Below are 23,986 nucleotides of genomic sequence, written 5' to 3' on the forward strand. Positions count from 1 at the left end.
CAACAAAGAAGGGAAAGCAAAAAGAACCGAATGAACAATAACAACAAAAACAAATGAGGATGGGGAGGCATAACATCTCTGAAGTGGAGCAAAAACTAAACAGAAATCATAGCCAGCCTAGCGTGAGGGTCTGCAGTCTGTTTAATGTGAGGATGCATGTGTGTTGTCGGTCAGGGCTAAAGAGGCATAGGATGACATGTTTCTAAAAGAAAGAATGATAATGGGGCAAAACAAAGAACGGGGAGGCTCCGCATAGATAGAAACAGGCCAGCAGTGTGTGGGAAGGCTATTCTCTCTCTGTTTGTTTTGTAATTCATTTGCTGACCCATTAGTCTCCCTCAATTAACTGCAAGTTCCTGAAGGGCAATTGGCCGTGCTCACTTTGAAATTCTGGAGCAACAGAAGTAAGTGATGGGGAAAGTGGCTGCTTCACGTTAATGAACAGACAGACAGGCAGACAAACAAACACCTGCTCTTTTCACTAATATCGCTGATAACAGATGAACTTGTTTCCAGCCAGGGCAGAATCAATGGACTTAAAGCTGAATGGCGAATCCGTTTAGAGATTCTAGTGTCTGCCAAGGCTGGGCAGGGAAAGAAGATGCAGAGAAGTCAAGCTGTAGCTCTCCCCAAGAACACCTCTATTCCTTGTCACTCTCTGAACTGTTCTGAGCTGCAAGCTCCCTAGGAATCTTGGGGCCCAAGGATTCTGCAGACATGTCCACGGGCACTCAGAAAGCATCGAAACCATAGGCTCCAAATGATGTCTCCGGTCCCAGGGGTCTTTGTTTGCAATGGTGCTTGTTTCTCTTGGGTGGTTCAAGTCTCTTCCCTCACTCCCGATAGGTGGAGGTCTTTCCTCCAGAGGTGCAGTTGGAAGACCTTTGCCAGGATGCTTTCCAGCCCGCCACAACTCCCATTCTGATTCATCTCGACTGATCCCGAAATTCTATGCTGTGGTAAAAGCCAAGCTCCTGGTTTCACCTGGGTAAAGGTCTCTAGAAAGAACTCCAGCTGCTAGGTAGCTAGGTAGAGCCGTGTCTCCTGCTGCCTGTACAACACCTACATCCTGTCTCAGGGCCACGACAGAGGGTAAAGCAAACTGGTTTCCCAGTTCCCCTAGAGCGGGACTGCAATCCTCTTCCACTGAGTCCATTTCAGGGTGAGACTTCTTGGGAATGAAGGATTTTCCCTGTTGCAGGAGGGTTGCGCTCACCCCACCAACTCCAGGGGATATAACTGAGATGGTGCCCCAGGCTGCTCATAGAAGCAGAATCCAGACCCCAACCCTGACCATCTTCTCTGTTCATACACCAATGGTAGGATTCTGAGTCCTCCTTCCTAAGGGGCCCCTTCTACAGCAACCGCATTATGGCCAATGGACAATTGTCCCTACACAAGCTGCAGTGGCAGGCTCGCTAGCGATGCAATCAGAAGCAGGGGCGGGGGCGTTGAAGTAAGTCTGAATTCTGCTTTCAGCTGTGCTCCCTCAGACTGAATGACTTGACTTCCCTAGGCTTCAGTGTTCTCTGAGCAAAAGTTACAACACACTTATGGTAAGTCTCTCACCTGTAAGGTGTAGGGAATTTTGATGGCCAGCCTGACAGTATTTCGAATCACCTAGAAAACACATCTCTGGGCACATCTGTGAGGATATTTCCAGAAATGTTTGGCTGAGGAGGAAGGACCATTCTGAACATGGCCACACTATTCACTAGCGTCATCTCTGTGTGTCCTGGCAGAGGAGGAAATGTGACCAGTTATTCCTGCTGCTATTCCTGCCACACCATGGTGAGCTGCAGCCACTCCTGCAGCCATTCCTGCCTCACCATGGTGAGCTGCGTCCTCAAATTGGGAGACCAAATAAACCTCTTTATCCTTGAGTTACTTTTGCCAGATAGTTTGCATGGCAAGGAGACAAGTAAGAAAAAAAAATCAAGCCATCTCATTGAACAACTAATAAAATCGACTTTCTAATAAAACAAGGTACTGTAAGATCTTGCTTAACTCCCTCTTCTCTGAGGAGGAAGAGAGCACCTTGCTCTGATGCCCTGCAGGACTGCTGGGGAGGGAAAACAGCAAGCCTGGCCTAGTGTGGTAGCATCTGATGTCATCACAGGTTCAGAATTCGCCCTAGAGGAATGGGGGTTGTCAATAGGGAACTCCTGCCTTCCTGGCCCCTCCCCACCACTTCTCTTTCTTTTTAGTTTGGAGACAGGGTCTAACTATGCAGTCCAGGATAGCCAAGAACTTGTAAGCCTCCTGCTTCGGCCTCTTGAGTATTGAAATTACAGTTATGTGTCTTCCTACCTGGTGACTCAAGCTCCTAGCTCTCAGAACATTTCTGTTGTTAACTGAGTTGTTTATTTGCTTTTCACTCTGAAGCAGGGTTTTTGTACTGGCGCCAAGCCCTGCTCTGTGACGGAAAATGTATTTGATCTGAGATCTTCTCCCTTTGAAAATGTAACGCTTGCCAAGCGGTGGTGGCACAAGCCCTTAATTCCAGCACGCGGGAGGCAGAGGCAGGCAGACCTTGGTGAGTTTGAGGCCAGCCTGGTCTACAGAGTGAGTTCCAAGACAGCCAGGGCTACACAGAGAAACCCTGTCTGGGAAAACAAAATAAATATAATACTGAGAAGGAGTGCTTGTATAGAGCTGGGGTGCCATCCCCGACAACACGTAAATCAGGCATGATAGGATATCCACGCGGGGAATGGAGGCAGGAGGATCAGAAATACACAAGACTGTGCTGCACAGTAAAACCCTGTCTTGAAAAACGAAAACAAAGCAAGACAAAAGTAACCTGAGTTTTTGCCAGGAAAAAAAAACAAAACAAAACAAAAAAAAAACCTAAGAATCACAGTGATAGTCTCCCATATGGCTGCTGAAACAAAAGGCTGTGTTTCCAGCCCAGAGTTCCTCTTTATTCTCTGCCTCTGCGTACAGTGTTGTGAGGACTCACTGAACCTAATGCTAAGAAAGTGCTTAGCATAGAACTTCTCCATAAAGGTCAGTTTTTAATTATTAGAGGATGTGCAGAGTCTATATGTGACTCATCCTCTTCCCGTCCAGCAGCACAAGGGACAGGTGGTCCCAAAGCTGACCTCCAGCCAAAACCGTTCTGCCAAGACATAATTGGTCACTGGTAATCTGCCTAGGTGGTCTACAAATATCTTAAACATAGCAGGTCTGTGGGAGTTGGCAAAATTTAGCCAAGTCCTGCCATCTCATAAGGAAATAAAGTTTGCTTTCCACTAGTTGAAGCTGGGCAGGTCACGTGACTCACACTTTAGCCGATGGGTTATGAACAAGCCTGACACAAGCAGATACTTGAAAAGTGCTTGCACATCGGAACTAGCCTTACTGACCTTGGAGCCTGTGTTACCATGTGAACATGTCCAAGCCAGTCAGCTGGGGAGGTGAGGCCGCCGGGAGGAGACACAAAGGAGGCCCAGCAAGACCTGGCACCTGACCTTCCTTCCTCGCCACAGGCAGCCCTGGGTGAGGTCAACACAGTCTGGTCTGAATCAGAGAGACTTCCCAGATGAACCCAGTGCACTGTCTGCCCCACAGACTGATCGAATGGATTGTTTGGAGCCACTCTTTTGAAGATGATACACGTCACTTCAAGTGACACTGTCTAAATCTGAGCTCAGACTCTCACCCACCCACCTAAAACCACCTCATCTCTGTTGGTGACATCCTAGTCTATCCAGCTGTTCGACTAGACTTGCAAGTTTCCTTCTAGAAACTTCTCCTTCTTGGCCTTCAGTCATCAGGAGATGCAGAGGGGCATCTTCGAACCAGTCAAATCCTTGCCATGCTTCTTCCCTGTCTGATTTGATTGACGTTGTCCCTCATTGGTGTTGCGGAAGGTCACCCATCTGTTCTCCTGCCCCCACTTTCTCTTCCTCAGTATCTCCTCCTCCACCACCTCCGCTCAGCCATCTAAATTTCAGACATCATCCCATCATGGTCGTCAGAGCCTGGCAACTCAATACTGCATACATCAGCCTAGTCTGCAGTGCACACCTTCACCGGCCTCAGTTTACCTTTCAAATTCTACCTCCCTCTTGATTCATTTCAGTCCAACAGATGGGCTTTACTACAGCAGCAAGTGACTTTTTATTACAGAGAAATCAGACATTGAACTTTTGGCCTGGGTGGGGTTCTGCCTGTATCCCAGCTACTTAGTAGGCTGAGGCAGGAGGGTGATAGAGTCAAGGCTGGACTGGGTTATATAATGAGACCTTGTCTCAAAATGAATATAATAATATTTATATTATATAATAATAATAAAGACATGGGAATGTAGCTTACTGGTAGAGAATTTGCCCATTATACTTATATTCAGGGACTTGAGTGTAAGCACCAGTACTAAAAATCAGTAAATAAACAAATAACTAAACAATTATATATATTTGAGTCTATATTATCAACCAATTGTGGGTTGAAGACATACTTTAAAACTTTATCTTGGGACCAGAGAGTTGGCTCGGTAGTTAGCAGCTCATACTGTTCTAGGACCTGAGTTCAGATCCAAGCACCCACACTGGGCAGTTTACAAATGCCTGTAACGCCAGCTCCAAGAAATCTGACACCAGATTCTGGCCTCCATGGGCACCTGCACATGTGTTTGCACATACACACACGTGAACAAAATACATCTTCAAAAATAAAATAGTAAAGCTGTGTCTCTATTGCACACATCGATCCTTTCTTTGTCATTGTTCTCTAAACAATACAGAATATGTCCATATTTACATAGTATTCATATTTATAGAGTGTGTAGGCACTATGTAAATGCTGCCTCATTCTGTACAGGGGTCAGCTTGATCACCAAAGGATTTAACTAATTGCGAATAGGAAATGCTTGGGAAAATGCATGTGCTGGCTAGTTTTGTGTCAACTTGACACAGCTAGAAGCATATCTGGAAAGAGGAAATTTCTTACTGAGAAAGCTCCCCGTAAGACTGACCTAAAGGCAAGTCTGTGATACATTTTATTGATTGGTGATTGATGTGGGAGGGCCCAGCCCACTGCGGGTGTTGCCACCCCTGGACAGGTGGTCCTGGGTGCTTAAGAAAGCAGGCTGAGCAAGCCATGAGAGAAATCAAAGCAAAGCAAAACAAAACAAAATAGTAAGTAGCACTCTTCCATGATTTCTGCATTAGCTCCTACCTCCGAGCTCCTTCCCTGACTTCCCTGGATGATAGACTACAGGCTGCTGATGAAACGAATCCTTTCTTCTCCAAGTTGCTTTTGGTCAATTGTTTTAGCTCAGCACTAGAAACCCCAACTAAGACAATGCATTTGTAATAAACATCTATAGATTTTCAGTGATTTACATAGCATTTATATGGTATTGGGTATCATAAGTGATGTAGACATGATTTAAAGCACATAGGGAAATGTATGCAAATACCATGCCATTTTCTGTAAGGAACTTGAGCAGCCATGGAATTTGGTATCAGTGAAGGGTCTTAGTAGTAATTTCCTTCCACTACCAAAGGACGACCGTATGCCATAGGAACTTAAAATACCATAGATGCTATCTACATTTATACAACAAAATTGTTTGTTGTCATTGAAACTGGAGGACTATCTAGTGCTGTGGAACAAGCCTGGTGATACATTTTGAATTCTGAGGAAATAAAAACAGATTACAGGAAGTATACTCAGCCAAGTTCCACTTTAATAATAAACTTTAAAAATTAGAAGAGAAGTGCAGGACTTTCCCCTGCATGCCACGACGGGTGGCATGATGCTTAATTTCGACCGTCAACTTGATCGCATTTAGAATCACCTAGGAGACACACCTCTGCCTACGTGCATGAAGCTATTTCTAGAGAGGTTTAGCTGAAGAGGGAAAACTCACCTAGCATGAAGGCAGCACCACCCCATAGGCTGGGGTCCCAGACTGAATAAAGGAAACAAATGAAAGCAAACTAAACACCAGCCTCCAGCTCTCTCTCTGCTTTCACACTGTGAGCACAGTGTGGCCAGTCACCTTGTGCTGCTTCTCACACCCCTTCCTCACCATCGTGGACTGTATCCTCAAACCGTGATGTCAAATGAAATCCTTCCTCCTTTTGGTTGTTTTGTCTCTATGCTGTTTTTATCACAATAATGCCAGAAATAACTGAAGCAGGTGATTTAACTCTTGGCATTTTGCGGTATGTTACAAATGAGTGTGTGTGTGTGTGTGTGTGTGTGTTGCAAATCAATTTATACCCCTAACTAATGGTGAAAACAAATTGCTCAAAATAAGAAGTTATGACTTTTTTTTTTTTAAAAAAAAAAGGTTTAGAGGAAGACATATACTTAGTGTCTACTTTACATCCTGCAGAAAAGAAATCAAACTGGTTGAAGTATTAAATGAATTGGAAGAAAATTCACTTCAGTATCTGAGCTCAAAGAGGGAAATGCCTCAGTAAACATACTGACAAAAGAGTGGGGGAAAGGTCATGACTTTTCTTTGTTGGAAAGAAGGTCACTGCAGGTTGCAGTATTGCACGTCACTGCAACACTCGGTGCTTTTTTTTTTTGGAAAATACTGTAATAAACTCAAAGGAAAGCACAAGCAGGGTAGATGTTTTCAACACATACAGCAAGTAATTAGGATATTTTATATATGTGTAATTAGTATTTCTTCACATATATAATAGCATATAGTAATATATGTGTGTGTGTTACATATATAGCTTATAAAAGAAAGGGCTATTAAAAAGAAAATGTAAACCTTCCCTAACATCTCTGCCACACCTCAGAGAAGTCTTGCTGTGTATCGCAGGCTGGCATCAAATCTGTGACTGCTTCTACCCCGAATGCAGGGATGGCAGGCATTCACTATCATGCCTGGCCACATCTCTTTTCTTAAAACATGTACAGGAATGCTAGTGCATTTTTCTGAGCACTTGTTATGTGCCAAGAATGCAGTACATGTTACTCAAGTGCCTAGCAGACATTAACCCATTGAACTTTTCCCGGCCATAAAGCAGCATTTTGGTCACCATCCCATTACACAGATGAGGTAACCATGGTGCAAAATCAAAGCCCCTGAGTCCTAAATCCCTGAGATACATATCCCTGTGAGAAGAACTGACGGATTTGCAGGACGGTGCAGTGTCTCTCTGCTCCATGACTCAGCCCTACGTCTCCAGGAGTGAATGGTCCACCCTTGTCCACTTCCTCAACTCCCATTCACTGTCCAGCCTATTGTCCTCTAGTTTCTGTTCCACTCCTTCCACTGGAGGCTGTCTTGGGGAAGAATGCCAGTGCCCTCTTGGTCTCCAAACTCCGAGAGCTCCTCTCACCTTTCACCTTGCCTGACCCCTCAGTGCACTTGGCACACCTTCCCACAGCTCCTTCCCAGTTGTCTGACATGGATTCCTTCTGGTTTCTGCTCCTCTGCCTCTCTATTTCCTTCCTGTTCAACTCTTAAACAGCTCATGCTGAGGATTCTCTTTCAGGTTTTGGGTGATGAGATTTATTTCCAAGTCTAGAAGGTTTTCTTCTGAGCTCTAAGTCCACTTACTGAACATTTTAACTTGACCTGTTCTTGCCCTCAAGACACAACAGATTAGGCAAATCTTGAATGGAAGTAGTCATCTTTAATACCCTTTCTCTTTCATTGCCTAATTCAGAGCCTCACACTGACCCACCCCACATCTCGGCCAGGACCCAAATATCCGCCTAGTTTCTCCTAGTTTTTCTTGCTAGAATCTGTTATCAAGCCCTACTGCTTCTACACTCTCTCTGCATCTCACCGCTGCTCGCCTTCATGTCATTGCTCTAGTGAAGTTCTTAGAGTTTCTCTCTGTGATTATTAACGTGCTGTTTCTAGCATATGATTGGGCTTTAATCAAAATGATATTTTTAAAACAAAGTCTCACTATGTAGGCAGGGCTGGCTTCAAACCCCTGATCTTCCTCTTGCAGCCTCCTAAATGCTAGAATTACAGGCATGTGCCACTGTAGCCAGCTTTCAATGTTCAAAAAGCTTTACTATGTAGCTTAACATTCTACCCATGGCTCTTTTATAGTTGCCGTGCTCTCTGTATGAACTAGCCCTTTCTGACATCATTTGGCAGGAACTTCTTGTTCAAGAATTCATCATTTAGGAAGCTTTTCCAATAGCCCCTGGCTATCCACCCATCTACCTACCCATCCATTCATTCTTTCATCCACTCATCTACCCAGTAATCACTGGGAATATTCGATGTTCCAAGTTCTGAGACTAGGTACAAGACAGACAGGGTCCTTGTTTCCCCAGACACGAGTTCTATGTTGTAGATGTATCTTGATCAATGGATCAATAAACAATTGATCTATTCAGTGTTTGTGTGTGTCTTCCTGTCTATTATCTGTGTCTGTGTTGCTAGAACCCAAAACATTGAGCATACTAGACAAATGCTCTGCCAGCAAGCTGCCTCCTCAGCCCAGAGGTGTTGATTTTTGCCTTCTCTCAAAGGTTGGGTTCATCTTTTGATATTCAGAGTCTTGAACATGTTAAGCCATATAGGCCTTTAAAAAATAAGAAAAGTTTGGTGACCAATTCCCTAAGTCTATTAGCTTAGCCTGCCTATCAACAATAAATAACGAGTAAACAAAAAATGTGAAAAATGAAGAAGGAAGGAAGTCTAGCTTGTTTGGATTTATTCTTAGTGAGTCCCTGCTGACCGCTCAGTAATCCTTGTCTTTCTGTTGTTGTTGTTCAACATGGTCATCAATCATACCTCTGGCTGACTGACCTGTTGCGTGGGCTTGATTTTCTACAGGTGTAGCAGAGAACTCAACCCGATCCTGTTTACCCACCGTTGGTACAGAGACTGTTTGCTTAATAATATGCTGGGTGTTTCCGAGCTCAAAGCAGAGACCCAGAGGGCAGAATCCATGTTCTTTTGAACTTTTGAAAGTTTACTGAACTCTTAACCATTTCCAGATGCTACGAGAGGCAGGGGTCAGAGAGAGAGGGTGAAAGAGTAAGGGAAGAAAAGGTTGAAAAGTCCAAGTCCTTCTTCAGGGTTCAGGGAAACAGTATGAGAAATTTTTGGTGGAAATGTCCTCTGTTGTCTTATGGAAGCTTTTGGCTCTTTGGTAAACAGAGAAATTAGTGGTACCCCAGGTTTTCCATTCCTCATTTGAGCATGCTGAAGAATCAAGATGCTTTTTTTATCTTTGGGAAATCATTTATATAACCCAAGCTGTACACATTACCTGTCCCCTATGGTGGAATAAAGGTCCTTAGCGATATGTATCTGAGAGTGTCTGTATCCAGGCGACTATCAGGATGATTTCCTCCCCTACACATTTTAAAGGGACAGATGACCTGGGTACCACCACCGTTCTACTTCATCACCTTTCCTAGTTATTCTTAAATCACATTTCCTCAGAATAGCATACCCTGAATCTCACCTTCCTATGGGTCAGAATCCCATTCCTATGGTTCAAATGTATTTCTTCAAAATTCATGTGTTATAAATGTAATCACAAACTTCATGTGTTAATAATATTTGGGAAGGGATCTTTGGAGATCATTAGGAGATTAGGGCACATGGTGGGTCTCTATGATGGCATTAATGGCTTTATAAGAAGAGGAAGAGTAACCTGAGCTAGAGGCTCACTTTGTGAGGTTCCTATACTGTTACAATGCAACAAGAAGACCCTTCACCAATGGTCACCACCATGCTGGGCTTTCTAGCCCCAAATCACAACTAAACAAAAGTCTCTACTTTATAAATAATCCAATTTTAGGCTTTTAACCAGAAAACTGACCAATACACCCAAGATATGTTCTTATGAAGCCCTCTACCATCTGCCTTGTTTTGCTTTTTGAGGTAGTGTCTTTCCATTTGGCCCAGGTAGGCCTGGAACTCGACCTTCGCCTCTTAAGTGCTAGGGTTACAGACAGAATCCACTATGCCCAGTCTCATTTCTCCTCCATAGCAAGCAGTAATTATAATTTGTCATTTGCACACTTCCTCACTCTTGATTCTCTCTGCTGGAGTCCCCTGGGTTTAGCACTGATAAAATATGCAGAAAATAGCTGTCAAAAGACCACATGATAGAGGGTCAATCAAGCCTTGAATGCCCACCACATCACCTCACAACCTCTGACTGAGAAACGCTTCAGTTTCTAAATCACATTTCCTGATAGTATTGAGTCTTGTGAATCATCACAAAGTTTTTAGCCTTGACAAACCTTTCAGACATTTGAACCTGGTGGCTCAGATTTTGGAAACCACTGCCCTGGAGACTAAGTCTGTGAGGTGCAATGACTGAGAGTTTCCTGTGAGACATTGAACACAGATGCCAATAAAGACATAAGCAATAGTCTGTGAAGAGATTGTTTGTCTATTTTTTCCAACACACACAGGTTTAAAAAAATCTCCACTAAGGAAGAATGTTAAAAAAAAAACCTACAATAGATATAATGTCTTCTTGTCAGAGCCCCCTCATATGCCTGTAAGCATCCTAGGACGATGTTATCTGCTCTTTTTATATATAGACAGACAACTCTATAGCTAGTGTCTGATGCTCTGTTTCTATACACACTGGTGCTTTGTTTTGTTTTTTAACAAGGGAGTTTCCCTGGGTTATTTCCCCAGATGGCATTCTGTGCTTGCTAACCCACATGAAAGATGCACACACAGACTTGAATACGATTCTTAGAATGACCATTAGGGTGGCCATTGGAAAGCCCAGACCCATGCTCTCTTGGAAAACTGCATCCTTTATTATTAGCTGTTCCTCCACAGCCATCATTCAAAATAAAAAAAAAATTGTCCTCTTTTCTAAACATAAGCCAATGAATATCCTCTTACCAGGTGCATTCCTATGGAGGTGGACATTGCTGTCTCAATCTCTGTCCCCACGTCTTCGATGAAGGGGTATTCATTCTGCTGATGGATAAGCACCTTGGCCCCAGTGGAGGACACCAGGAAGGGGTTGTATTCATCTTCGTTTATGTATAAGATGACTTGCAGTCCTGAGAGACAGAGCAGTTGCTGTGATCAAAGGCTAGCAAAACAGTCCCCAGGGGCTTTGGGGAAGCCTCCAATCCAAGACCCAGGGACTTCCGGGAGGTAAAAAGTAGGTGAATACCAGACTGGAATCTCTAGGACAGTAGGATTTGTGTTTGATACGCTTATTGCAAGTTCAAAGTAATGGTTCAAATATATATCACAGTCACAGTGCTAGATAAGACTAAATTTCTGCTAAATATGAAGGAACTGGCCGAGATGTATAAATCTACGTAGTTGTTGACAAAGAAAGTTCTACTGGGCATCTAAAGGTACCTTAAGTACTGTGGCTGTTTACAGAAGAGCCAGGGAAGAGATAACACGCGATCATGTGCCTGGTTGTTGGTTTAATCTCTCTCCTTCCCCTGTGCTTGTTCTTTCTACGGGATATATTCAGTACCCAGCTGCCAGATGAAACTTTAAAGCCTGGAAATCAGTTCAAAGCACTGCCTGAAGCCCTTCAGTGAAACCTCTCTGAAATGCCCGATTCTCCCTGCCTGTCACCATCAAAGCTACGAAGATGTAGTGGGATCTGTCTTCATCCTCAACTTACCCCACTCTCTCCCTTTCTGGATCAGCTCCAAGCACACTGCTCTTATGAGGTAGTTTGAATAAGAATTCCACACCTCTCCAGCCCGCCATAATGCATATGTTGAATTCTTGGACCCCAGTTGGTGGAACTGTTTGGGAAGGATTAGGAGATGTGTCCTTGAAGGAGATGTCACAGGGGTAAGCTCTGAGGCTTCAGACACTTCCTGCCACCCCTAGTGTGCTCTCTGCCTCCAGTTTGTGGTTTCAGCTGTTCCTGCCGCCATGTCTTTGCTCATCACCAAGAATTCTAACCCACTGAACTGTAAGCCTAAATAAATGCTTTCATATGTTGCCTTGGTTGGATTGTTTAATCATAGCAGCAGAAAGGTAATGAATACAATTTATTTATCTCTCTAGAACACATTGGATTCATTTTTTCTTTAGAACCCAGACTTCTGTGAACGTGAACAAGGGTGTCCTCATCTTTAAATATCTCCCTCAATGAGGTCTTTCTGACCCCCCATCTTCCAGTTCAAACTCCCATTCTGAGCCCAGTCACTCTGTGTTCCCTTTTTCTGCTCCCTCCCCCTCCTACCTTTCGTTAGTACTGTGATGAAATCATGTCTCTGCATGCTTATTCGTTTCCCTAGTGTCTCTTGCCTCAGGAAGGCAAGTTCCCTAAAAGCAGGAACGGCATCTGTCTCATTCCCCATTGTATCCCCAGCTCCTCAGAGTGGGGCCAGCGGATAGCAGATAGTGTTTGGTAAATGAATGAATGAATGGCTATAATCTGTGTGAACTGAACGATGAGAACTTCAGAACTATCCTAACCCCTTCTATTTATAAATAAGGGAATTGAGCCCAGAGAGGGAAGTGGCATACAGAAGGCCACACAGCTTCTCCACAGCAGAGCCAGAACTTTGCCTCTCTTCACTCAGTTCCCAGTCAGTCTCTTGCCACAGCAACGTGCACTCTGAATCACAGCTTCTCACGGTCTTGGACAGAACACACATTTCAGAGTTATGAAAGCCAGGATTCTGAGTGTAGATTTCCCCTATAACAGAGCCCGGCTGTCCCTAACAAGAGTATATCTGTGTAAAATATTAAGTTCTATTAACATTGAACTCTTCAAGAATTCTATTTGGCTGGGCATGGCGGTGCATGTATGCCTGTACTCTTGGTACTCAGGAGGCTGTGTTAGGAAGCTCACACATTTGGGGCCACCCTGGGCTATAAACAAGGGCTAGGGGTACAACCAAGCAGCAGAGTGCTTTGCCCAGTGTGTGCAAGGCCATTGGTTGGATCCTCAGTACCACAGGAAAGACATGGAGGAGCTCCTTTTGTGAGGAAACCAAGCCAGTCTGCCATGTTCTTACCTTCCCCCATAAAGTAGATGTGGTGCAAGTAGCAGTGTCATAGACAGTTGTGGTAGTGGCCACAGTGTCGTCAGTGACGGCTGCATGCACAGTGTGTGTGGCTGGAGTGTGTACCCTCCCTAGACCAGATTCACAGGGCCAAGCGCCAGTCTCCGGTGTGAAGGCATTTGGAGACAGGACTTTAATGAAGGCTCAATAAGGTCTTAAGGGCATGGCTCTAATCCGATGGGACTGGTGTCCTTACAAAAAGGAGTGACATCACAGCACCCTCTTGAGACAGAGAAAAGGCCATGTGAGGACACACGTAGAAGACAGTCACCTGCAACCACGAAGAGAAGTCTCATCTGAATCCGCAAGTGCCAGTGCCTTAATCCTGAACTTCCAGCCTTCAGCATTGTGAGAAATTAATGTCTATTGTTGATGCCACCCAAACTGTGGTATTTTGGTATGGTAGCTGGAGCGTGTTCCAGAGCTTATTCTAAGTTCTCTGGATAACATGTATGGGAGCTACTGTTATTGTTCGCGTTTTATAGTTGAAGGGCAGTAACCAAGGTCACACAGCGAGAGGGAGAGTTGGGGCTGGGCTCCAGAATCTGTCATCTTAACTAAACTAAAGGTGTGTCTGCCCGCCTAATCTCCTAGTCAGCCCATGGGGGTTTAGCTCTGTTTAGACGCCACCTGCCCAGTATTAGTCACCCCAGCAACGAGCTTAAACCAGAGTGGTTTGTCAGCTGAAGGAAGCCCGACAGTGTCTCTGTGGCTCTCTCAAAGATGGAGACGGCAGAAAAGAAAACACGCCTACAGCAAGGAGAAGAATGAACGTGGATGCTTGTGTAGGCACTAGGAGAGGGAAAGTGTGCCTTCACTTCAGAGCCAGGGGGAGGGAATTGGAAGCACAAGCGTCCCAACTTGCAGCCCTCACTGGTACTGCTGCCATCAGGGTAGTTACTCCAGGGTCTCAGGGTCCCCTCCACTCAGGTTTCCTTACCGTACTCACTGCCCCCCATGGAGGTGCTGAGGATGGTGGCATTCTCTCCGTTGTTGAACGTGTAGCAATTTCCGTACATTGGATGGTGGAAGAGTGTGAAGTTCCTATGGAGGAAGAGAAAGGTTCAGAAAGAGCTGGGCTGGGGCTTGCGCTTGTGCAGCCCAGTTGAAATCGGGGAGCATCGTGCTGATGGAGAAAGCCTTCCTTTGGGATAATGGACGGGAATGTGACTCACTCTTCCCATTTTCCTCTGGTGAAACGAGCAGGTCCCTCTGCCAGGTTGACACGCCTTGATGTAGAATTTGACCATGCCCTTGTTTTCTCTCTCTTAATCCTCTACTGCTTTCTCTAGTTTGGTTTCATATTATTTTATCTTTAAAATAGGGTCTCATGTATCCCAGACGCACTTCAAATTCCCCATGTAGCCAGGAAAAGCACTGAACATCCTATCCTGCCGCTTCCGTCTCCAGAGAGCTAGGAGTACAGGTGTGTACCACCATACTAGGGGTGGAACCCGAGACTTTGTGCTGGCTAAGCAAGCACTCTGCCAATTGAACTACATCCTTAGCCTAGATATGATATTCATGTCACATGACTGCCCCCAAATTCCTCTACCCTTGAATTGCTCTGGCACTTAGAGCTTTTTGAATCCCCAGTTCCATGAAATGACCTTCAGAGGAGTCCCATCCTATGGCCAATATGCAATTTCAGGACCTTTACCCTCAGGAGGAGGTTACCCCAAAATTCAATATTTGCAAGGACAAATGTGTGTATTAATGTATAGAAGGGTCAGAAAGGCCTAGAACTCAGAAAAGAAGGTAGTTAAACCATTCAAACTGGTAGGGTCATCTCAGAATGCCCCAATGACCTAATCATCACTACCAGGGATGATTATTATATCCAAGGTGGAATGGTTTGAAGAATCACAAATATAAACACTGCTGCCTGCTTCCTTCCTTCTCTTCCTTCCTTTTATCCCTCCCTCCCTCCCTTCCTCTATACCAGAGTAGTGGCTCTCATACATTACAGTAATATACAAGGCTACATGCGTGCTATTGACTACCCTGGGTTGTGACAGGTAATTTAATGGGTTCAAAGATATTATGATTTGCCAGAGTGAGTTCTAGGAAAGCCAGGGCTACACAGAGAAGCTCTGTCTTGGAAAAAAAAAAGTACACAGATATTGTGATTCCACACCAGGTACATTTTTCCATTGACCCTGGAACCTAGCTCCCGTGTAAGTGATTTCCCACAGGGCAGAGTCAGTGTTCTTAAGACCCTCAGACAAGCTGCAGGTGCATGAAAAGGGGCCAAAGGTGAGAGCCTCTGGTCCTCAGAGAGTGTCCCCTCCTGACCTGGCGTCACAGGACATCCCATCGAAGAAGCAGGTCACCAACAGTTCTTCGGCAGAATAGCTCATGTTGATCTTCTTCTCTAGAGGCACCTGCGCCATGATATTCATGTAGTGAAGCTTGTACCACTCCTGGATGGCATTGATTCCTGAGCTGAAGGTGTAGGTGGCACAGTCAGAGGTGTCATTTGAGCACTGTGAATAAGAGGAGACACCAGGCTGTCAGTGCCACCGCGGTCGGAAAGACTGAGATGAGTAATAGATGCCAGGCGAGGGCCTCGCGAACAAGGTTGGTTTCCCCTCGCTTCCGGGAGCTTGGAGAGGTCAACCTTAAGCCCCAAGGATCAAAGAGGGAGTAAGGACACTGAGGTCAACCCCTGTGACTTACTACTACTGTCTGCCATTGGACAAGAAGCAGATTCGGTCTTTAGGGTCCCCATATATCCAGGGCTTGGCTGGTTCATGTCACTGTCTTCCTACTGACCTCACCCATTTCTTATTAGAGATGCAGTCTGGATTCCAGCCCAGACTCTGACATTACCGCTCTGTAGGATCTCAGCCAAGGCACTAATGTATGGAGTATGTCACTGACAGAATGTTAGCTGGAAACCGTCCTACCCAACACTTAGCAAGTGGTTGGAAGGGCTTGTGTTTGAAACACTTAGCTATGAGGGCTCTAGAGCGAAGCCGTGGAACATTCCAGGCATTTTCATCACTCTGGGCTTGGAAAGTCTCCTGAAAGGACACATGTCCAGAGAATTTGTTTTCAAGAGAATCATGTAAATATCCTATGAATGGAACCAGGAGGATTTTAGAAGTCTCAATGATTTTGATGAGGGGCCTTTTTCATTGTTGAAAAGTTGGCTAGATTGATAGAAAGAATTGCTAGATTCAAAAGTCTCACAATCAAGGCTACTAAAGTAAAGAAATAGTCCCCGTCCATGCTTCAGTGGTGACTTGGAGAGACACAGTAGTGATAGTCTTTGTCCGGGAGGGTACTGCTGCTTCCTATTGCCACCCGAGTGGGACCAGAGAGGAGATAGGAAGCCTGGTATGGCACTTCATGAAGGTAGGTACTCCTGGAAACCCTGGTGCATTTGCTGTAGTTTATTTTCCCCTTTCTGATGTCTGTGCAGTCAATCTGCCTTGGGGCCCTATCAGGAGGTGATCAGATGCCCCCAGGCTTGGTTAAGAAGACCTCTAAGATGGAATCTGCATCATAGGCATGACCAGAAGGAGTGAAAACAACATCTTTAATTCAGCATCAGTATCTGAATGAATCTCATCACTTCTTGCTCCCTAGATCACTAGGTCTCCCCAAATTTCTGTCTTTAAAATGTCTTTGAGTCTCTTCTAAGACTTCACCCATGCCTAACTCTGCTTGCTTGGTTTCAGTTCCTTGCCACCAAACACTCTAACACGGTATAAATCTTACAGTTGCCCTACTGGCTATAAAGATCAAGAAGGGACTCTGAGCCCCACCACCCTCAGCTCCCCCTCCCATACATATGAACTGTGACAAAGTGGGTCTTACCAACTGAAATCCCACCAATTTCTTCGACTCGTGAACATGCATGACATTGGAAGCCTTGTGGATGATTTTCCCACTGATTTTCCGCTTCCGACCAGTGAAGAAGTCCATGGCCTTTCTCTTCTCATTCTCATTGAAGACCAGCAGCGGGATCAGGTTGAGGAATCTGGGTGGCGGGCCTTCCCAAGTGGATTGAATGGATCTTGCTTCCCGGAGTTTCTGAGCTGTATCCTCTGGAAAATCTTTGACCCCATACAGGGACTGCAAGGCCTGTTTTGTCTCCCTGTCCAAGTCAGTCAGAAGGTCACTCACAGCACTGTACCTGCCAAAGTGGAAAGGAGATATCACGGAGAGGGAAGATCTCTAGCACAGTGCCGCTGCTTCTACACGGTGTCCTCCCTTGGTGTCAGTCCTGTGTCTCCCGACCACTTTCCTTGCCAAGGGGACCAGGTCTTTCACTGTTTGTACCATCCAAAATGACCATTGGCTCCCCACCTTTGCCACTTCTATCGATTTATTCTTGGGTATGTTGAGGCCCCCAGTCAGTGTTTTTGGAGTGTTGACTCTCAGGTGCCGCCCATAAAGTAGCCAAAATGAGGGCTCATGAATAACTGCTAATTGTATGGGACCCCGTTTCCACCCATTGCACTCTGCCCACTGGACATCCTTCAGTCAGTGCTGGGAGGCAAGAGGTTGGGGGTGTCACCTTGACAACACTGCGCACACAGAAAACAAGAGCTGACTACAGGGAGCATCGTTTTGCTTGTTTGTTTTGTAAATGGTCACCATACCGTGTGGTCCCAGTTTCTCTCAGAACACTATCTTCTCTCGCCCTCTAGCTTTCTGTAGAGGTCGTGACATAGCACAGTAGCTAAGGATACAATTTCAGAATCAAACTACCTGCCTTGTTCCAGTCTCCATCCTAATCCAGGCTGTGTGACCTTAGACAAAGTTTCTTAGCGTTTCTGTGTCTCAGGTTCCCAGCCTGCTCATTTGTAAAATAAGGTTATTGGGAAGGCTCAATACGCTTACTATAGGCAGCAGAAATATAGCTGGGTGTGGCACATAGCTACAATGCCAGCACTTGGGAGGCCAAGGCAGGAAGATCACAAGATCAAGAGCAATCTGAGCTACATAGCATGACTGTCTCCCAGTATATAAATAATGTTAAATTATTAAAAGAAATATATATATTTATATATATGCACATAGGTAACTAAATGGCCACTATTATTTGTAGTGACATAAGTATATTTGTTAATAGCTCACTACCTCACTGTAGTATAAACTCTCTTAGGGCAAAGAGTGTATTAGGGTTATTCTATGCTGTGCCCTGGAACTCAGCAAAGTGGCTGACAATCTGCAAAGGCTAAGTAAACAATTATGGATAGAATATGGGTGGAGAAAGGAAAAGGGAAAGATGGGAGAGGAGGAGGAAGAGAGGAAGACAGTGAGGAGACTTTGGAGGTGGAGTCTGAGATTTGATTTTGGTTTTTGTCTTTGCCTTCAGCGCATGCCTCTGACCAACTCAGCTTCTGGTTGGTTTCGCCTCTTCTGCTCTTCCCTGTTCTGTACCCGTGCTCTGCACCTCTGCACCCACCCTGCACCTCATCTCTGCACGCCCCACCCCTCTGCACACCAGCACTGCATGCCAGCTCTGCACTCCTCCCCCCCCCCCCCCCCCCCCGCCACAAATTCTGCTGCCTTCTGACTTGCCTCCCAGATCAGTTTCCCATAATCCCGAGGACACTGATGACCCATTTAGAACAGGTCCTGCCACTGACAACAGGGCAGCACCAAGGGTTGATCCTGTCCAGAGCCCAGGGAGCTCAATTACTGGGCTGGGCTCACTGAGATGAGGGGTCAGGGCAGCAAGGATGCTTCCGGAAGTCACCTGGGTGTCACTTCTGAGTCAGCCTGGCTTTGGGGGAGAGTAAGGGAGTGAAGCTAAAGAAGCTCAGAGGAAAGATTCCGGCGGGCTACATGTGTGTTTGGGGGAGGCAGAATGCTAACCTTGTTCCCTGGAATAGTCTCGAAGCAGAATTGGTGGAGCCGCTTTCCCTGCCTTCCTGCCTTAGACATAACCATTGAACTGAGAGCATTTACAGGTCTGGAACCGATCTTGGCGACCAAATCAAATTTGTAAAACCTGTGTCAGCAGGCTGGCGTGGCACTCAGACCGCCGCTTTGGGGGAGGGGCTTTGGCATCACTGAGAGGCCAGACTTTTCCGCTCCCAGATGCCAGGGCAGCTTCTTACTTGTAGGGGTTGATATTGCAGATAGTGACAGCAGGGAAATCCAGCTTCTGGAAGTGGACTTTGATGGAGACAGAGACAGTGTAGAAAGAGAAGACGAGGAGGGCACACTGCCAGATGATGAGGGCCACTGCGGTCAGCGTGAACAGGATCCACAGCAGACGCCGAAGGCGGCCTCGGGACACCACGATGCGGCGGCAGCCGTGGGTGTTAGTGTTCAGGCAGTACCAATGCATCAGGTCCTTAATGGTTGGTGCCTGGGGGCCTCGAACCGGCAGATTCTTTTTGATTTTGGCTTTGATCTTCTCTCCAGGCGCCATGGTGAGGAGGGGACTTTGCAGTCCGCAGAGTTCTGAAGGGACAGAGGAGACTGTAAGTGAGCTTGCAAGCTCAGGCCTGCCAGCCCGTCCTTGGAGCTTCCGACTGGGAAACACCAAGCCCACATGTTCTTAGAGGCCTTCTTCTTCTGAGGGCTGGACAGGCTGCCTTCTGAGCCCTTGGCCCCTTCTCCAGGATATTTGCTTTGGGCTACCACAGCTGCCTCCTCCACTGAGGGCCCCCAGGCCAAGCCCTGTGGGGGGCAGGGCAATATGTAACCTGAACATACTGGCTGGACTGGCTGAAGGACCTTTCCCTGGAGTTCCTGGGGCTGGTGACCTCACAGCAACTCAGCCAGACTTCTGTTATCAGGCCGGGAACTATAACGCGTGCCTTATCGCTTCTACGGACCACCTCTCCTTGAGAGCAACCTTCCTTTTTTTATGGTGTTTCATGGTGCCTAGCAAAATGTCCCTCCTGCACACACTAGGCAAGGTGTCACTCGCTGACTGATGTAATCTCCCACAACTTCCCAGCAGCTGTTCTAGATCACGTCCTCACCATGTTTTCCCTGCTCCGTTCCATGTTGCTGTCTTACAAGTGAAATAACTGGTTTCTTCTCTTTACTGTCAGTTCCAAGTGCTCTCCGTAGCACCTGACATAATGACTGCTGGCTGGTTCCATATTTAGCAGGCATCATGCCATTTTGCCTGATTTTAAGATGGTATAGTTTGGAGAGGGCACCTTGATTCAATGGCGGCTTTGGGGGTGAGTTTTGGGAAATGAATGCGCACATTCACCGTTTGTATGGTGCCTCTCAGCTGCAGAAACAGTACGGTGCAAGCTATTCATTTTAGCAGTGAACTCACTGCACAGTAGATGGAATTCTCAGTCTCATACATATGTGATCTCTGTGTATAAATATGCAGGAGTTTATGTGTATTTCAACAACTACATGAGATGGGTGGATGTACTGTTATCTCCATATCAGATAGATGGACTGACTTGCTCAAGAGACACAGCATGGCTCCTGTGTCCGTATGGGGTCTGTGTTCAAGACAAGGACTTTAATGACCCCATCCAGTTATTTTCTTTTTCGCGATGGCTGTACAAACTAGTGGGTTTTGTTATGGCATTTTCATACATACGAGTCATACTCTGTTCCTATTTGTTCTCGCCCCATTACACTTGCTGGTCCTCTTCTCCCTCCCAAATTAACCCCCCACTCTGTTTTCACGTCATATGTATTCTGTCACTCCCTCTTTACCCCTCCCCTCCTCCCTTATAATCTTCATCTGTTTGCTCATGATCCCCTTGTTCGTCCCCCTCACACACACACTTAAGTCTAGGCTCTGTATATGAGAGAAAACATCTTTTAAAGAATGGCTCTTTTTGCTTAACATAATGATTTCCATTTCTACCATCAAGTTCTCTAGGTGGGATTCTGGACCAAAAGAATTGATTTTCTTCTGTCCTGAATACATGAGATATGGCCCAAAATTGGGGGAAAGTTGGGGGAATGAATCTCTCAAGTTTACCATGCTAGCGGGTTTAAGGCTTATAATACAAAAGAAAGAGAGAATGGGGGCCAGGGGTGAGATACTCAGAGGTCAGACTGCTCCCATAACCTGTCCGCTATAGACTTACATAATTGTTCTAGATAGAGAAAAGCTATCTCTTAATTTCAAAATTATGCCATTAGCCTCTTGATCAGCAGTGTGATTTACTTGGCTTTACTTTGTTTTAACTACTGTCACCCTTTAAAAAAAAAAAAGGTGTGGGTATGGTGGCACACCTTAAATCCCAGCACTCAAAAGGCAGAGGCAGGAGGGTGTCTGTGAGTGCAAGTATTCTGGTCTACATACCAAGTTCTAGGCCACCCAGGGATACAAAGAAGGAAGGAAGGAAGGAAGGAAGGAAGGAAGGAAGGAAGGAAGGAAGGAAGGAAGAGCAACTCCAGGATCAATTCATGTGAAACTGCAGCCCAGAGATGACTTTCTCCTCTGCCAGACTTTTGCCAGAAGCTGAATTCTGGACACTCTTGTTCCTAACACTAGGTCTTCTCAATGAAGATGATTCTTGGGGTTGCTCTGACCCTTCATCTCTTCCCCAGAGGATCAGCCAGTCATGTGATGGGGGATTCCAGAATGTTCACATAAATATTTCAACTCTAAGGCAAAGCAAGTTTATAGGTAGCACTAGACTGTGGGGCTTGATTCAATCTGGTGCTTTCGCCGAGGAATTTGAACTTGATTTGATTCATTCAGAACTCATCTTAAGGGTAGCTCACTGAATGTGCTCAACAATCTTCTCAGGTAAGGATCATAATTCCCCCATTATACAAATGAAATGGAGACACGGATAGACTAAATAGCTTGCCCAAGGTCATAATAGAAAGTGTCCGGGTTAGGATTTGAACTCAAGAACCCACACTAGTTATGCTGTCCCCTAAGTAATGATAGTGCACTAGCAGCGGTAATAGCAGCTGCCAGTCACTGATAAACCAGCACCCAGGCTTCCTATTCCGACTTTCTCACCTGATTTCTCACTTGCAGACTTAAATGAGGCGTTATCTCTACTCCCATTTCACAGAGGTGCAAAGTGAGGTGCGAAGAGGTTGCTTGCCCAAGGTCACACAGTACAAAAGACAGTTCAAAAGAATTCTTTGAAATTCCAGGTCCCTGGTTTCTTCCTGACATCCGCTCTCTTCCCTCGCTTGCCCTCAAACCTTGCCTCTTCTCCTGGGAGGAAAATAAAGCTTGGCGAGGGGGTGAGACATTTGCCAGGCTCTGTTGTTTATTCTAGAACTTGGGCTTGAAAGCCTGGGACCAGGGAAAGTTTCGATTCCCTCCATGCCACGGTGTTGTTCGCATATAACTTGAGACTCAAAGGCAAGGACTCAAGGCTACGGAGCAGCACTACCCCACGGACATGCTGCAGGCCCTGTCTCTCCGGCGGGGAGCGACCTAGCGCAGTTTTGTGGCAAAAGCCTTCTGCTTTGCGACAGCAGCCGCTTCCAACCAGACCGCTTCAAGTGTTTGATTCTTTCTCCCAACAGTCACCTCCAAAGAAAAGCTTTCCGGCGGCTGAAAGGAACAGTCGCGGTCAAGTGCATGCTCTTCAAGGCTGGAAAGTGGGGTGAGCTGGGCAGAGAAGAGCCGAGACTGCACTCCCCGTCCCCGCCCCCGCCCCCAGTGGCTCAGAAGCGCCTGTTGCTCAGCTTTGTAACCCGGCCGGGGTCTGGGGAGAAGCCTGGAGCTGGACTCAGTTCGCCCGGGAAGTGTCTCAGCATCCCGCCACCCGCGGACAGCGTAATCTTTTTCTTGGAAGACACCGCGCCCAGTGGCTGCTCAGGTTCTTGGAACCCCGGAATCGGACCGACCCGACGCGGCTGGACTTACCTCTTAGGATCGGAAGGGTCGCGGGTGGCGTATCTGGGTCTGGGGACGCTCGTCTTCTGACTTCATAAAGCCAGCATCTCCAGGAGGCACAACCAGGAGCGCCCGTGGGCCAGGCCTAGGCTACGCCCCTAGACACCCCGCCCCTTCAGACTCCGCCCACACCTGCCCAGGTGTTTTCCCCGGGTCACCCCCGTACTTGTCGCTGCCTAGAGGAAGCTATGACCCCGCAGCGCCACCTCCCGTCCTGAGTCAGCTCTGCGCCTCAGCCCGTACTGAGCTGCATCTTGCGGTGGCATCGCGCGCGTGCTTGCTGCCGCCCAGAGGCCACTCTGCAGCCTGCATGCCCGCTGGGTCAGAGCTCCATCTTCTCCAAGGTACTTAGCAGAGCCAATGACTGTGCAGCTCCAGGGCCTCGCCCCGGCCCACATCACAGGAGCTCTTTTAAACCAGTTCCAGCAGAGGTTTACTCCTCTTCCTCCTCATCTCTCCGACCTTGTCAGGACCTGCAGCACGAAGTTACTTCAGTGTCCTCTTGAGTCTGGCTTGGGGCAGCAGGAGCTAGCTGTTCAACCAAACCACACATTCTTTGGGCCTATCAGTCGTGTTTCTATAGGAACTCACACAGACGAATCTTAGAACGCTGAAACTGTGAACAACCAAAGACAGGGATCCGAGTCAGAGTCCCTTTGAGCTGGGAAGAAACAGGGCCTTACAGAAGGGACGGCACTAACAAGAATTGAAACGTCTTAGACTTTAATGTGTTCACTGTTAAAGCGCAGGTGTTAAACTGAGATGTAACTCAGCGGGAAGAGGACTTGTCCTAAATACTGGAAGCTCCGGGTGTGAATCCCAGTACCACACACACTGAATGTGGCGGTGTAAAAGGAAAGGTGGTGGTGGTTGTGGGGAGAAATGCAGACTCTGATTCAGTAGGCTCGGGTGAATCTCAGAACTCTGGACCTCTGGCTTCTCATGAGATGTCTTTTTTGCCTAACCAAAGATCATGCTTTAGGTGGGCAGAAACATGTCAAGCATTACTGAAAATCAATTTAAAGAAAAATCCCCTAAAATTCCTAACCATGATTTCTTGCAATAAAATGCTCATGGTGGAGAATTAACATAATAATTCACATCCCTGACTAAATAAGCAGTAGAATTATTGTACCGGTTAGTTTGTTGTTAGCACAACTACAGTTATCTGGGAAGAGAGAC

The 23,986-nt window shown here is 46.3% G+C and overlaps 1 protein-coding gene across 2 annotated transcripts in view; it reads right to left on the reverse strand.

Moving 5' to 3' along the window:
- The window catches only part of Scnn1g (sodium channel epithelial 1 subunit gamma), a 32,253-nt gene extending 9,321 nt beyond the window's left edge, over positions 1 to 22,932 (reverse strand). Inside the window, exons 1-6 of one of the 2 annotated variants that reach the window (XM_087908498.1) lie at positions 22,775 to 22,932; positions 19,059 to 19,407; positions 16,804 to 17,122; positions 15,274 to 15,464; positions 13,919 to 14,022; positions 10,826 to 10,989 (exon numbers count right to left, since the gene is read on the reverse strand). In XM_087908498.1, the coding sequence (XP_087764624.1) occupies positions 10,826 to 10,989; positions 13,919 to 14,022; positions 15,274 to 15,464; positions 16,804 to 17,122; positions 19,059 to 19,375 (1,095 nt within the window). In that variant the 5' untranslated portion in view covers positions 19,376 to 19,407; positions 22,775 to 22,932. Of the gene's footprint in view, positions 1 to 10,825; positions 10,990 to 13,918; positions 14,023 to 15,273; positions 15,465 to 16,803; positions 17,123 to 19,058; positions 19,408 to 21,910; positions 22,250 to 22,774 lie in introns of those variants that run through there. The other variant, XM_087908499.1, reaches the window with a different exon arrangement.
- Between the last annotated feature and the right edge of the window lie 1,054 nt (positions 22,933 to 23,986).

This window comes from Myodes glareolus, chromosome 7, assembly GCF_982192425.1.
Source record: "Myodes glareolus chromosome 7, mMyoGla1.1, whole genome shotgun sequence".
In the NCBI taxonomy this organism is placed as follows: domain Eukaryota; kingdom Metazoa; phylum Chordata; class Mammalia; order Rodentia; family Cricetidae; genus Myodes; species Myodes glareolus.